Source organism: Carassius auratus, chromosome 14, assembly GCF_003368295.1.
Source record: "Carassius auratus strain Wakin chromosome 14, ASM336829v1, whole genome shotgun sequence".
Taxonomy (NCBI): Eukaryota; Metazoa; Chordata; class Actinopteri; order Cypriniformes; family Cyprinidae; genus Carassius; species Carassius auratus.
Window position 1 is genome coordinate 4264673 of NC_039256.1, and position 15601 is coordinate 4280273.

At 37.2% G+C, this 15601-nt stretch overlaps 1 protein-coding gene across 1 annotated transcript in view; it reads left to right on the top strand.

Moving 5' to 3' along the window:
* Nucleotides 1-15601, top strand: part of limch1b (LIM and calponin homology domains 1b) — a 241614-nt gene that overhangs the window by 209898 nt on the left and 16115 nt on the right. Inside the window, exons 14-16 of the mRNA XM_026279634.1 lie at nucleotides 5123-5263; nucleotides 5344-5417; nucleotides 6596-6684. Coding sequence (XP_026135419.1) covers nucleotides 5123-5263; nucleotides 5344-5417; nucleotides 6596-6684 — 304 coding nt within the window. The remainder of the gene's footprint in view (nucleotides 1-5122; nucleotides 5264-5343; nucleotides 5418-6595; nucleotides 6685-15601) is intronic.

Sequence of the window (15601 nt, forward strand, 5' to 3'; positions counted from 1 at the left end):
GTTTATAATTAGGGCTCAAGCCTGGAGGGTTTAGGATTATTTTCCAAGCAATGACCGATCTTCCCCAAACGTCACTTGTGTGATAGGTGTTCTGTCCTGAACAAACACCCATGACCAAATTCAGTTATAGTCATAGCGCCACCTGCTGGTAACAGGAAGTGACAAGGTTAACACTGTTATGGACTCCTAGGAACATAATAATAAGCATCAAGAAGTGTTAAAAAGGCTGGCAACATACTAGATACATACTAATACATGCTAGCAACACTTAGCTAAGTGCTAAAGCATGCTAATAATGTAATGAAAAAGGAAGTTGCTGTAACTCAGGCAAGCAATGTCCAATCTTTCCCAAACTTCACACGTGTGATAGGTGTTCTGTCCTGAACAAACACCCATGACCAAATTCAGTTATAGTCATAGCGTCACCTGCTGGTAACAGGAAGCGATAAGGTTAACACTGTTACAGACTCCTAGGAACATATTAAAAAGTGTAAACAAGTGTTAAATAGGCTGGCAACATATTATATACATACTAATACATGCTAGCAACACTTAGCTAAGTGCTAAAACATGCTAATAATGTAATGAAAAAGGAAGTTGTTGTAACTCAGGCAAGCAATATCCAATCTTCCCCAAACTTCACACGTGTGATAAGTGTTCTGTCCTGAACAAACACCCATGAACAAATTTAGTTATAGTCATAGCGCCACCTCCTGGTAACAGGTAGTGACAATTAGAGTTGGGGTACTTGAACTTGTGTCCAATTTTGAACGAACTCGGACTTGTCACGCACTCGGGTGAATTTGAACTCGGACTTGACATGGACTTGAACATTTTGGACTCGGAAAATATTCCGAGTACAGTTGAGTCCGCGTCATGTGTAACAATAAAACCAGCATAAAATTGAGATGATTGAGAAATTGAGAAATTAATGAATGCCTCCCCTTCTGTCATTTTACTGCACCACATCGGCAGGCAGCAGTAGCATATCATCTTATGCTTGCAGACGAAACACACACATCACTCACTGGATATCAATGTGGATTAGTGATGGGAAATTCGATTTTTTTTCCGCGAACAAGGTTCTTTCGGACGGTTTGATTCAATAAACCGGTTGAAAAAAAACGGTTCACCGGTTCTTTTACGTCATTGGGGATGACGTAACGGCGTCAAGTCTACCAAACATTCAAATATATAAAGTCACTAATCATAACTTCAGTCAGTTAAAAACCTCATAATCATGAAAAGTTTACAATTAAGTTTTGTAACATCACACCCAAATACAGTAACCGCAATGTGCACACAGGGATTAGCACAGAATCAGTTCAGAATCAATCACCAAAAGAATCAGTTCGGTTCAGACGCGCTATGAGTCAGTCGGCTTTACGCTGAATCACACATGCGCAGTATCATCAGCTCCTCGGTTCTCGAATCAGACGCGTTCAAAAGAAACATAGAAGAAACTGTTTTCAGTTCAGTTTACTGATGATCCAAAAGCCGATGCAACCGGTTCTTGACTCGAGAACGAGAACCGCTCTAACCAGCACGTGCTGCAGTTCAGTATCATCAGCTGCTTTACTCGTGTTCGCGTTCTGTTTACTACAAACTCAATTTGTGAATGTGTCATCATTAACTATAAATACAGTACTGATATTTCATAAATCATCCCTTATTCCTATTAAACATAGAGTCTTTAGAGATTTAATTATTGTCCAACTTCCCTGTAAACCCCTTTGGCCCATACATAATCTACAATATACAGATTAGAAACATGCATTAAAAAATAAATAAATAAAAATTATATAATATATTATATATATATATATATATATATATATATATATATATATATATATATATAATTTAGTTATTTTAGCACACTTTCCGATGTTTAACAAAATACTTGAAAAATTACACGCATGCGCAGTATCATCAGTTCATCGGTTCTTAAATCGGACGTGTCCGAAAGAAACGGTTTTCGGTTCAGTGTACTGGTGATCCGAAAACCGATGCAACCGAGTACCAAAGACAGCAGCAGCAACCAACAGATGCTGCACAGCTCAGCATTGCAGGATTTGCAAGACCAGAATTGACCAAACAAGCAGTGCAACTGTATGATGCAAGGTCTCCAAGAAAACAAGAAATTCATAATGCCATCATTAAGGATCTCCTCATTGGCTGCACTTTACCTCTGTCAAATGTGGGGGAGAGGGAGTGAATAATTGAAATGTCAGCTTTAACTGGAGGACAATACAGTGTGATACAATAATAAAACAGGTTCATTTGTATTTTCATGCACTTGTAATACAATAAAACTTTGAAACCTTTTTTGATAGGAAACTAGTTCTGTTGACATAAAATAAAAATGTTCAATGGCAATGACTAGATGTAACAGTGGTATTTTTTATTACATTTTTATATTGCCATTGGTTTAATGGGTTGAAAGGTTAAAATATTAATAGAATGTAAAAATTCACAATACCAATTTATAATCTTTTTTAATTTAATTGTACTCGACAAAGGTGGACTCGGACCCAACTCTAGTGACAATGTTAACACTGTTATGGACTCCTAGGGACAAATTAAAATGTGTCAAAAAGAGTTAAATAGGCTGGCAAAATTCTAGAAACATAATAAAACATGCTATCAAAATTTATCTAAGTGTCAAAGCATGCAACTAATGCATTTCAAATTTGCATTTTCCCAAAATATGGGTCAAAATAAGATTTGCCACCAAAAATCATTCCATTAGCTTAACAAAGAGAAACTTGTGGCCAAAAAAAGACTCAACGTTACCCCCTAGTGGACAAAAACGTCCCCAACAATGCATAAGGGTTAATAAAATTAACTTTTGCCTCTTTTATATTTTTTCTGTCCTAAATTTCTGAGTGCTTTAAATTTTAGATAGTTCTCTTGATTCCTAGTTTTTCTATAAATCAAGAGAGTCCTATTGCTGCTTTTAGATATTTCCAATATTTTCAATTCAAATTCAGAATTTCAATTTAGTTTTGAGTATTTTTTTAAAAAGTTATATTTATGGGCTTTTTATGCCTTTATCATGAGAGGACAGTGGAGAGCTGACATGAAAGCACTGGGAGGAGAGAAAGGAGCAGGATCAGCAAAGGACCTCAAGGCGGGATTCAAATTAGGATCGCCGTGAGCACAGTTGTGCTATATGTCGACACAGTGACTACAAGGCTATGGATGCCAAAAACAAATAAAACTTAAAATTAAAAAAAAAATAATAATAATAACATTTATCCAAGCATCATCAGCTATTGAGAATTTTTTTTTATACCACTCCAATTAAATTAAAGATAGAAGTTAAATGTCTTTAAATGTGTCAATATTATATTTTTAACAACCTAGTTCATGCTGTTTTATGATGACTAAATCTTAATTAACTATTGCACAGAAAATAATATTATGATCACTGATACCATATTCAATTACTCCTTTCTAGGAAAAATACATCATACACCAAAATAAGATCAGTGGTACACCCCCTCCCCCCCCCAAAAAAAACAAAAAACAAACAAAAACAACGTTACCCCCTAGTGGACAAAAACGTCCCCAACAATGCATAAGGGTTAATAAAATTAACTTTTGCCTCTTTTATATTTTTTCTGTCCTAAATTTCTGAGTGCTTTAAATTTTAGATAGTTCTCTTGATTCCTAGTTTTTCTATAAATCAAGAGAGTCCTATTGCTGCTTTTAGATATTTCCAATATTTTCAATTCAAATTCAGAATTTCAATTTAGTTTTGAGTATTTTTTTAAAAAGTTATATTTATGGGCTTTTTATGCCTTTATCGTGAGAGGACAGTGGAGAGCTGACATGAAAGCACTGGGAGGAGAGAAAGGAGCAGGATCAGCAAAGGACCTCAAGGCGGGATTCAAATTAGGATCGCCGTGAGCACAGTTGTGCTATATGTCGACACAGTGACTACAAGGATATGGATGCCAAAAACAAATAAAACTTAAAATTAAAATAATAATAATAATAATAACATTTATCCAAGCATCATCAGCTATTGAGAATTTTTTTTATACCACTCCAATTAAATTAAAGATAGAAGTTAAATGTCTTTAAATGTGTCAATATTATATTTTTAACAACCTAGTTCATGCTGTTTTATGATGACTAAATCTTAATTAGCTATTGCACAGAAAATAATATTATGATCACTGATACCATATTCAATTACTCCTTTCTAGGAAAAATACATCATACACCAAAATAAGATCAGTGGTACACCCCCTCCCCCCCCAAAAAAAAACAAAAAACAAACAAAAACAAAAACAAACAAAAAAAAAAAAAAAAAAAACACACACACACACAACTCTGCCGGATTTGTTTATATTTTGGATTAAATCAAAGAATGTACATAATGCCTGCAGAGCATTAAAATTATCCACTGTTCTATTAGACATGTTTGTATCAATACATTATTTTGCCAAATTATTGTCATTGTATTCTTTCTATCATCTTGGATTAATGACCTAGTAGAAAGGCGATTCACTGCAAATCCATAAATTTTCCCCCCACCTTCCGGTCATGGTAAAGTTCTGTGCTCTGTCTCTATAGATAACTAACAGATGAAAAATAAATCAAAACTACACGTATAGGGATATATAGACCAGGATCCCATCTTTCTGAAAAGTCACACCCTGATTATAACAGTTTTTCTTACTACTGTGTAATGTTACTACTGTGTAATGAGCAGAACTTGACTATAAAACTATAAGACTATAAGACGCATGACTATAAAAACCAATCAGAAATTGACACATACACAGGGCAGAAATACACGAGGGTAAGGGAAGCATGACACATTAATCAATTTACAAAATAAAAGGCATGAAAACAAGAAAAAAACAAAAAACAAAACAGACCTTACATACGGAGAAATTAATATGAGGTGCTCAAACTGTGCAAGAATCTTCTGTGTTTTTTAATTTTTTTTTTTTTTTTTTTTTTTTTTGCAAGAAACATACTATGGTAAATTGATGTAACATAATACATAATCACATAATTTGTAACAATAGCCTCAGTTATCTGACAAAAAATTGTATTCATAGAAGCATTGCCATGACTTTTTTTTTTTTTTTTGTCAATACAGGAGAGAAAGATTCTGGAAGAGACCCTGACCCCTCTGGCCCCTCACTCAACGATTGCACGATCAGCCCTTCCCAAAACCCACAGCACTTTACAATCCCACCCTAAGCCAGAAAACAAACAGGGGCTACAGGAGAAGCAGATGGTAAGAATTTAACGAAGAACATTAGATGAAGTGCTTGATGATGAGGTAAATGATACTGATCACATTTCTCACTCCATCAGAGCTCTGGGACTTTTAGGCAAAGAGAAGTCGGCAACAGTGAAGCAGCCCAAAGACAGACAGAGAGTTTACAGATGTCAGTAAGATCTAGGACAACTCTAGAAGTAAAAAATAAAGGAATAGTTCACCTAATAATTTCAATTGTAATTTCAGAACTTTATTTTTCCTTCTTATGAGACACAATTTTTGAATAAAATTCTCTTGTTCCTACAACAATAGCTCACAGAGACCATGTCTGTCTACTAGGGGTGTAACGGTACGTGTATTCGTACCGGACCGTTTCGCACATGATTCGAATGACCGAATGCAATATTTTGTTTGCGGTATATTTGCGGTACATTTTCGTGTTTCCAATCAAACATATTAAGTGGCGGAAGTCTCCGCGTTCAGCACAAATCCCTCCCCTGCAGCTGATTCTAAGGCCGGTGACACACTGGCTGCGTGGCGTGAGCGTAGCGTTTATCAGTATATCAGTATTATCAGTAAAAGCCTACTGATAAAGGACACCGTCAACAGTATTGACAGCAAAATAGACTATGTTTGACAGGTGCAATATGCCAGTGTGTCACCGGCCTAATGTTTTCAGAACATTACTACAACTAGGAAAAAAAAACGATTTTAATTCAAACGCAGCTCCCGTCAGCATTTAAACAGACATTTGCTCTTAATTCCGATCGGTCCAACGCAATAACAAAATCTGAGCAGGTCTAAAAACTGAAACTGTTCATGCTGCACTTTACACTTTGGAAAAGATATTTATATATTTTTTTAATTATGAGCAGGTCTACAAGCTGGGATTGGTAATGCTGCACTGTAATCATAGTTATTTATTTATATTTTCATTATATTTTATTATATGATATTGGTTTGAGACTGAGAGTATTTTATTTAGTGGAGAACTTTGCAGCAGTATTTTATTTATTATTCTTTTTTTATTTTATATATATTTTATTAAAAAGTATAAAAAAAAACAAATTGTTAAAAAAAAGTTTATAGTAATAAACAACCTGCAGTTTAATGTTTGCATTTCTTTCCCTTACTGTACCGAAAATAAACTGAACCGTGACTTTAAAACCGAGGTATGTACCGAACCGTGATTTTTGCGTACTGTACCCCTACTGTCTACTGTGTTATGGTCTTTTTGACAGACATCATAACTATAACTTTCAAGTTAACTATTCATTTCTTTTTAAAACTTCATTATAATTTAACATATTGTTTGCAGTATGTTTTCACTTATCTCTCCTATACCAGTTCTCCCCTTCAAGGTTGTGGTTCATTGGGACAGAGAGGACAAGGAGACCAGAGCCAAGAAAAGCGGCCCACATTACCATCTAGTCAGGGTGAGTCTAGTGGGTGTAACGGAGTGACAGAGACGTGAATCACGCGGAACCATTTGCAAGCTTTTTTTCCTCGACATGGTCTAAACACAGACAAGGTCGAAACAGGAGCAAACAGGTATGGTATGGTATGGGCAAGACACAAGAATAATCCAAGGGCAAGCAAAGGTCTCCGATCAGCAAACAATATCCAGAGGGTTTAGCAAGAGGGGTAATCCAGAGGAAAGGGTCAAAACACAAGTAACAGGGCAAAGCAAGAAAAATATTAAACTATGAAAAGTATCAACTGAAACAAGACTATGAAAACTGGAAACAGAGACAAGACTACGAAACAAGGTACTTAAACAAGACTAAGAAAACAAACAAAGAATGGCTTGGGAACGCAGCTATCGCTAGGGGAGGGATATGTGCAGAGCAATACTCGGCAGTGTGTGAAAGGAAGTCCAATGCTTATAAAGCATGTTTGATGATTGTGCTGTGTGTGTGTAATTGGTGGCAGCTGTGTGTGATTATTTTCAGGTGAATAGGATTGGTGCAATGGAGCATGGGATATATAGTCCAGGGTGTACTGCGTAGTCTGAGAGTGATTTAATGGAAGTTCAGTGACTGGATCATGACAGTGGGATTTTACAGTAGCATGTTGTTTGACTAACGATAAGTAAAATAATACATATATAGCAAACAAAAATACAATGTCCATTTTATCAGATTGTTTATTGTTAATTTAAATCAATGTGAATAAAAAAAATAATTCTCACAATTTGTTTATCATGGATTATTTTGTTAACTGAGCTCGTTCCAGTCCATTCTGGGATTACATTCTCAGTCAATTTAGACCAAATAAGGTATGTTATAGTGCTGTTATATGATTGATCGCAATTATTCAAATTCAAAATAAGTTTTTGTTTACAAAATATATGTATGTGTACTGTGTATATTTATTTATGTTTTTTTTTTTTATATGCACACATACACTAACCTAAAGGATTATTAGGAACACCTGTTCAATTTCTCTTTAATGAAATTATCGAATCAACCACATGGCAGTTGCTTCAATGCATTTAGGGGTATGGTCCTGGTCAAGACAATCTCCTGAACTCCAAACTGAATGTCAGAATGGGAAAGAAATGTGATTTAAGCAATTTTGAGCATGGCATGGTTGTTGGTGCCAGACCGGCCGGTCTGAGTATTTCACAATCTGCTCAGTTACTGGGATTTTCACACACAACCATTTCTAGGGTTTAAAAAGAATGTCAAGTCAAGTCACTTTTATTTATATAGCACTTTAAACAAAATACATCGCGTCAAAGCAACTGAACAACATTCATTAGGAAACCAGTGTGTCAATAATGCAAAATGATAGTTAAAGCCAGTTCATCGTTGAATTCAGTGATGTCATCTCTGTTCAGTTAAATAGTGTCTGTGCATTTATTTGCAAACAAGTCAACGATATCGCTGTAGATGAAGTGACCCCAACTAAGCAAGCCAGAGGCGCCAGCGCCAAGGAACCGAAACTCCATCGGTGACAAAATGGAGAAAAAAACCTTGGGAGAAACCAGGCTCAGTTGGAGGGGCCAGTTCTCCTCTGACCAGACGAAACCAGTAGATCAATTCTGATCAAGGCTGCAGCAAAGTCAGATTGTGCAGAAGAATCATCTGTTTCCTGTGGTCTTATCCTGGTGCTCCTCTGAGACAAGGTCTTTACAGGGGATCTGTATCTGGGGCTCTAGTTGTCCTGGTGTCCGCTGTCTTTCAGGGCAGTAGAGGTCCTTTCTAGGTGCTGATCCACCATCTAGTCTGGATGCGTACTGGATGTGATTGCAGTGACCCTCTGATCTGGATACAGATCTGGTGGCTACGGTGTCCTCGGAATAAGAGAGAAACAGACAAATATTAGCGTAGATGCCATTCTTCTAATGATGTAGCAAGTGCATAGGGTGTTATGGGGAGTGTTTCCGGCTCCAGTTTACCTATGTAATTAATGCATCCTAAAAATCCTTTAACAGATTTGGATATTAAAAGCATATTAGTATGTTATGTGTAAGCCAGGTTAAAGAGATGGGTCTTTAATCTAGATTTAAACTGCAATAGTGTGTCTGCCTCCCGAACAATGTTAGGTAGGTTATTCCAGAGTTTAGGCGCCAAATAGGAAAAGGATCTGCTGCCCACAGTTGATTTTGATATTCTAGGTATTTTCAAATTGCCTGAGTTTTGAAAACGTAGCGGAAATAGAGGATTATAATGTAAAAGGAGCTCATTCAAATACTGAGGTGCTAAACCATTCAGGGCTTTATAAGTAATAAGCAATATTTTAAAACCTATACAATGTTCGATAGGGAGCCAGTGCAGTGTTAACTAGTGATGGCCGATTTGTGAACAAATCGTTCAATTTAACCGGTTCTTCTTAGTGAACCGGTTGAACCAGTTCACCAAATCGAACTGAATGGTTTGAAACGGTTCACGTCTCCAGTAAGCATAAATCCACAAATTACTTAAACTGTTAACTTTTTTAACGTGACTGACACTCCCTCTGAGTCAGAATCAACCAATATCCCGGGGTAATCCATTTACTCAAACAGTACACTGAATGAAATGCTGTGAAGACCGAACTGAAGATGAACACCGAGCCGAGCCAGATAATGAACGAACACGCCCACTGCTGGAGCAGTTCTCGTTCTCGAGTCAAGAACCGGTTGCTTCGGTTTTCGGATCACCAGTACACTCAACCGAGAATCGTTTCTGTCGGACGCGTCCGATTTGAGAACCGATGAGCTGATTCTCATTCTCGAGTCAAGAACCGGTTGCTTCGGTTTTCGCATCACCAGTACACTCAACCGAGAATTGTTTCTGTCGGACGCATCCGAATTGAGAACTGATGAACTGATGATACTGCGCATGTGTGTAATTTTGTAAGTATTTTGTTAAACATCGGAAAGTGTGATAAAATAACTATATTTTATTTTGATTATTTTTATTATTATTTTTTTTTTAGATTAATTTTTCCAATCTGTATATTGTATATAATGTATAGGCCAAATGGGTTTTCAGGGAAGTTGGACAATAATTAAGACTCTAAGACTCTCATGTTTAATAGGAATAAGGGATGATTTATGAGATATCTGTACTGTATTTATAGTTAATGATGACACATTCACAAAATGAGTTTGGAGTAAACAGAAAATGAACACGAGTAGAGCAGCTGATGAAACTGACCTGCAGCACGTGCCGGTTGAGCGATTCTCGTTCTCGAGTCAAGAACCAGTTGCATCGGTTTTCGGATCATCAGTACACTCAACCGAGAATCGTTTCTGTCGGACGCGTCCGAATTGAGAACCGATGAACTGATGATACTGCGCATACGCGATTCAGCGTGAAGCCAACTGACTCACAGCATGTCTGAACCGAAGGGATTCTTTTGGTGATCGATTCTGATTCTGTACTAGTAATGTTATGAGCGCGGGTATTTCGAAGGCTTGGATGGAGGGCAATCTGGTGAAACGTAAGTTCATTTAATAACAAATACATCGCAGTGGATTATGTTTAGTAAGTGGATCATGGTTTCTGCGCTGATGACACCTAATTTTTTTTACTTTATATCTTCAAAACTTAAATCCTCATATGCACATTATTGCTGTTACTGTATTTAGGTGTTGTTGCAAAATTCAAATGTAAACTTTTCATGATTATGAGGTTTTTAACTGACTTAAGTAATGATTACTGACTTTACATATTTGAATGTTTGATAGACGTGACGCCATTACGTCATCGCCAATGACGTCATTACGTCGAGCGTAAAAGAACCGATGAACCGGTTTTTTCAACCGGTTTATTGAATCTAACCGTCCGAAAGAACTGGTTCACGGAAAAGAATTGAACTTCCCATTACTAGTGTTGACAGGACCAGGCTAATATGGTCATACTTCCTGGTTCTAGTAAGAACTATTGCTGCTGCATTTTTGGATTAGCTGTAGTTTGTTTACTAAGCATGCAGAACAACCACCCAGTAAAATATTAGAATAATCTAACCTTGAGGTCATAAATGCATGGATTAACATTTCTGCATTTGACATTGAGAGCATAGGCCGTAATTTAGATATATTTTTGAGATGGAAAAATGCAGTTTTACAAATGCTAGAAATGTGGCTTTCTAAGGAAAGATTGCGATCAAATAGCACACCTAGGTTCCTAACTGATGACGAAGAATTGACAGAGCAACCATCAAGTCTTAGACAGTTTTCTAGGTTTTTACGTTTTAGAGTTTTTAGGTCCTATAATTAACACTTTTTTTTTCAGAATTTAGCAGTAAGAAATTCTATATATCTACTATGCATTCCATTAGTTTTTCAAAATGGTGTGTTTCACCGGGCCGCAAAGAAATATAGACCTGATTATCATCAGCATAACAGTGAAAGCTAACAACATGTTTCCTGATGAGATCTCCCAAGGGTAACACATAAAGTGTGAAGAGTAGCGGCAATAGTACTGAGCCTTGAGGTACTCCATACTGCACTTGTGATCAATATGATATTGTGATGTGATCTTAATTCACTGCTACGAACTGATTCCGTTCATATAAGTACGATTTAAACCATGCTAATGCACTTCCATTAATGCCAACAAAGTGTTCAAGTCTATGCAAAAGAATGTTGTGGTCAATTGTGTCAAACACAGCACTAAGATCCAATAAAACTAATAGAGAGATGCACCCACAATCAGATGATAAGAGCAGATCATTTGTAACTCTAAGGAGAGCAGTCTCAGTACTATGATACGGTCTAAACCTAAATGGTGTGAAAATAGGAAAAACATCCAGTGTGCGGCAGTCCTGTGGGCAAGATTGCCTTGTTGATGTCAGAGGTCAGAGGAGAATGGACCAACTGATTAAAGCTGATAGAAGAGCAACTTTGACTGAAATAACCAATCGTTACAACTGAGGTATGTAGCAAAGCATTTGAGAAGCCACAACACGCACAACCTTGAGGCGGATGGACTACAACAGCAGAAGACCACCGGGAACCACTCATCTACACTACAAATAGGAAAAAGAGGCTACAAGCTCACCAATATTGGACAGTTGAAGACTGGAAAAATGTTGCCTGGTCTGATGAATCTCAATTTCTGTTGAGACATTCAGATGGTAGAGTCAGAATTTGGCGTAAAAAGAATGATAACATGGATCCATCATGCCTTGTTACCACGGTGCAGGCTGGTGGTGGTGGTGTAATGGTGCGTGGGATGTTTTCTTGGCACACTTTAGGCCACTTAGTGCCAATTGGGCATTGTTTAAATGCCACGGCCTACCTGAGCATTGTTTCTGACCATGTCCATCCCTTTATGACCACCATGTACCCATCCTCTGATGGCTACTTCCAGCAGGATAATGCACCATTTCACAAATCATTTAAAATTGGTTTCTTGAACATGACAATGAGTTCACTGTACTAAAATGCCCCCCACAGTCACCAGATCTCAACCCAATAGAGCATCATTTCTAAAGAATGCTTTCAGCACCTTATTAAGGCAGTTCTGAAGGCGAAAGGGTGTCAAACACAGTATTAGTATGGTGTTCCTAATAATCCTTTAGGTGAGTGTATATCCATTTATATATTTATATTCTTATATTTGATATTACATATAAATATATTTAATATATAAAATAACATATTTTTCTTAAATATATGCATGCATGTGTTTGTATTTATATATACAGGTGCTTCTCAATAAATTTGAATGTCAAGGAAAAGTTCATTTATTTCAGCAATTCAACTCAAATTGTGAAACGTGTATTAAATAGATTCAATGCACACAGACTGAAGTAGTTTACATCTCTGGTTCTTTTAATTGTGATGATTTTGGCTCACATTTAACAAAAACACACTAATTCACTATCTCAACAAATTAGAGTACTTCATAAAACCAATAATAATAATAATAATAATAATAATAATAATAATAATAATAATAATAAATTTAGTGAATTGTTGGCCTTCTGGAAAGTATGTTAATTTACTGTAAATGTACTCAATACTTGGTAGGGGCTCCTTTTGCTTTAATTACTACCTCAATTCTGCGTGGCATGGAGGTGATCAGTTTGTGGCAATGCTGAGGTGGTATGGAAGCCCAGGTTTCTTTGACAGTGGCCTTCAGCTCTTCTGCATTGTTTGGTCTCTTGCTTCTCATCATCCTCTTGACAATAGCCCATATATTCTCTCTGGGGTTCAGGTCTGGTGAGTTTGCTAGCCAGTCAAGCATACCAACACCATGGTCATTTAAGCAGCTTTCAGTGCCTTTGGCAGTTTGGGCAGGTGCCAAATCCTGATGAAAAATTAAATCAACTTCAAGCAACTTGGGCTATGAACCTCTCGAGCCTTCCTCCAGACTCTAGGACCTTGGTTTTCAAATGAAATACAAAACTTGCTATCATCTGAAAAAAGGACTTTGGACCAATGTCAACAGTCCATTTCTTCTCCTTAGCCCAGGTAGGATGCCTCTGATGTTGTCTTTGGTACAGGAGTGGCTTAACAAGAGGAATACAACAACTGTAGCCAAATTCCTTGACACTTCTGTGTGTGGTGGCTCTTGTTGCCTTGACCTCAGCCTCAGTGCATTCCTTGTTAAGTTCTCTAAAAGTATTGAATTGATTTTGCTTGACAATCCTCAAGGCTGCAGTTCTCTTGGTTGGTTGTGCATTTTTTTCTTCCACACTTTTTCCTTCCACTCAACTTTCTGTCAACAAGCTTGGATACCAGTGTTGGGCAGTAGCGTCACTACAAGCAGCGAAGCTACTAGTTTAACTACATTTCTCAGTAGCTTGGTCATAGCTTCGCTGCTTTCTGAATCAAATAGCTTTTCATTAGCGAAGCTCTTTTTTTTACCAAGTAGTGCGGTAGCTTCCACACAAGCTACATTTTCGCAAGCATTTCTGAAGCGCAAACTCAAATCGGGAAATACAACTGCTAAGATCGCTGATCCTGGATCAGTAGTGACTCGACGGCGCTACTTCATCTTGTTCGTGTTAACGGTGGACAGCAACCAACCATCTTTATGATGCATTACCGCCACCTTCTGCTCCGGATGGTACCACTCCTTGGCCAGTCACGCAAAAAATTATTTGATGAAATTATGGCATAGGATGAGGTCGGAGAACAGTTAATCCCGAGGAGTGAGTCGCCGTGGCCGTACTTCGACAAGGACATGACACTGACCGAGATAACAGAGAGAAAATATGTTTTCAGATGCTGCTTGTAAAAATTATCAGGGTCCAGCCTGGCCATTTTTTTTTTTTTTACTGTTTGGAGGTCTTGCATTTTGTTCTGCAAAGGCCTACAGTATATTAAGCATGCCCATGCAACAGGTGCATACACTTACTTGTGAGAACATTGTTAATTACATGTATTTTGATTGTTTTTGTTGCCAAATTGATAAGGAACACAAAAAAAACTATTGAACTAAACAATTACACCTGCCTATCTGTTTGACTGACAGTTTTGAGCACTGAGATAGCATTGACTTGTAATAAAACGTGTTCAACATAAAAAATTAATTTTAAAAGTAGCTTAGATGTAGCAAGCTACTGTTGATGTAGCTTAGCTTGCTACATTTCCCAGGGGGGTAGCTTCAGTGTAGTGAAGCTTCATTTACTGTAGAGTAACTGGTAGCTTAGCTCACTACATTTTCCAAGTAGCTAGCCCAACACTGTTGGATACAGCACTCTGTGAACAGCCAGCTTATTGGCAATTCATTTTTTGTGACGTACACTCCTTGTGAAGGGTGTCAATGATTGTCAGATACCATTTTGAAGGCTCAGGAAACCTTTGAAGGTGTTTTGAGTTGATTAGCTGATTGGCATGTCATCATATTCTAATTTGTTGAGATCAAGAATTGGTTGGTTTTTGTTAAATGTGAGCCAAAATCATCACAATTAAGAGAATTCACAATTTGAGATGAATCACTGAAACAAATGAACTTTTCTTCAACATTCTAATTTATTGTGAAGCACCTCTACATAATACATATGTAGTATTCACACATGTCGTGTAAACAAACTTTTATTTTTGATGTGATTACTCACAATTAATCGTTTGACAGCACTAGTATGTTAACTTCTTAGGTAAGGTTTCATAAATTCTTAAAGGGGTCATATGTCGTTACTAAAAAGAACATTATTTTGTGTATTTGGTGTAATGCAATGTGTTTATGCAGTTGAAGGTTTTTTTTTTTTTTTTTTTACATAATTTACGTTAATTTACATAAATGTTTTCCTCTATGCCCCCCACCTTTCTGAAATGCATAGATTTTTACAAAGCTCATCGTTCTGAAAAGCAAGGTGTGCTCTTATTGTCCAGCTATCCAGTGCATTGTGATTGGCAGAATACCTCAAGCGTGTGACAGAAATGTTAGGCTCCTCACAATACCGTGAGGCCATGTCCCCACACGCAATGAGAAAAAAACAGTAAATACCATATGGACTATAGAAAAGGCATTTGCTGCATCCAGTGGGGACGTAACTGTGAACTAAAAGTTACGTCCCAGGTTACGCCTCAGGTTACGTCTCAGGTTACGATACTGGAAAAGTCCTGGCTAAAGGAACATTTACCTGACATTAAAATCCATCCACTCACAGACCTACTACCAGATAATCCCCTCAGAATCACAGCTGCTAATGGCACAGATGTACTTTTTGAATGGTGGGCTGAAATATTGGTGGAAATCAAAAGTGTAAGACATGGTCAAGTAGCTATTAATGTGCCCATGCTAGTGAGTCAGAGCTGTGTTAGTGGCCTGTTGCTAGGGTTCAATGTGATAGAGGAAATTATTTTAGAGAGTCGGGAAGAGCCAGAAAGTGTCAGTCTAAGTGATTTGCTAGCAGAGGCATTAAAGCTCCATCGAGATATAGCTGAAACTATTGTGTCCGTAATTA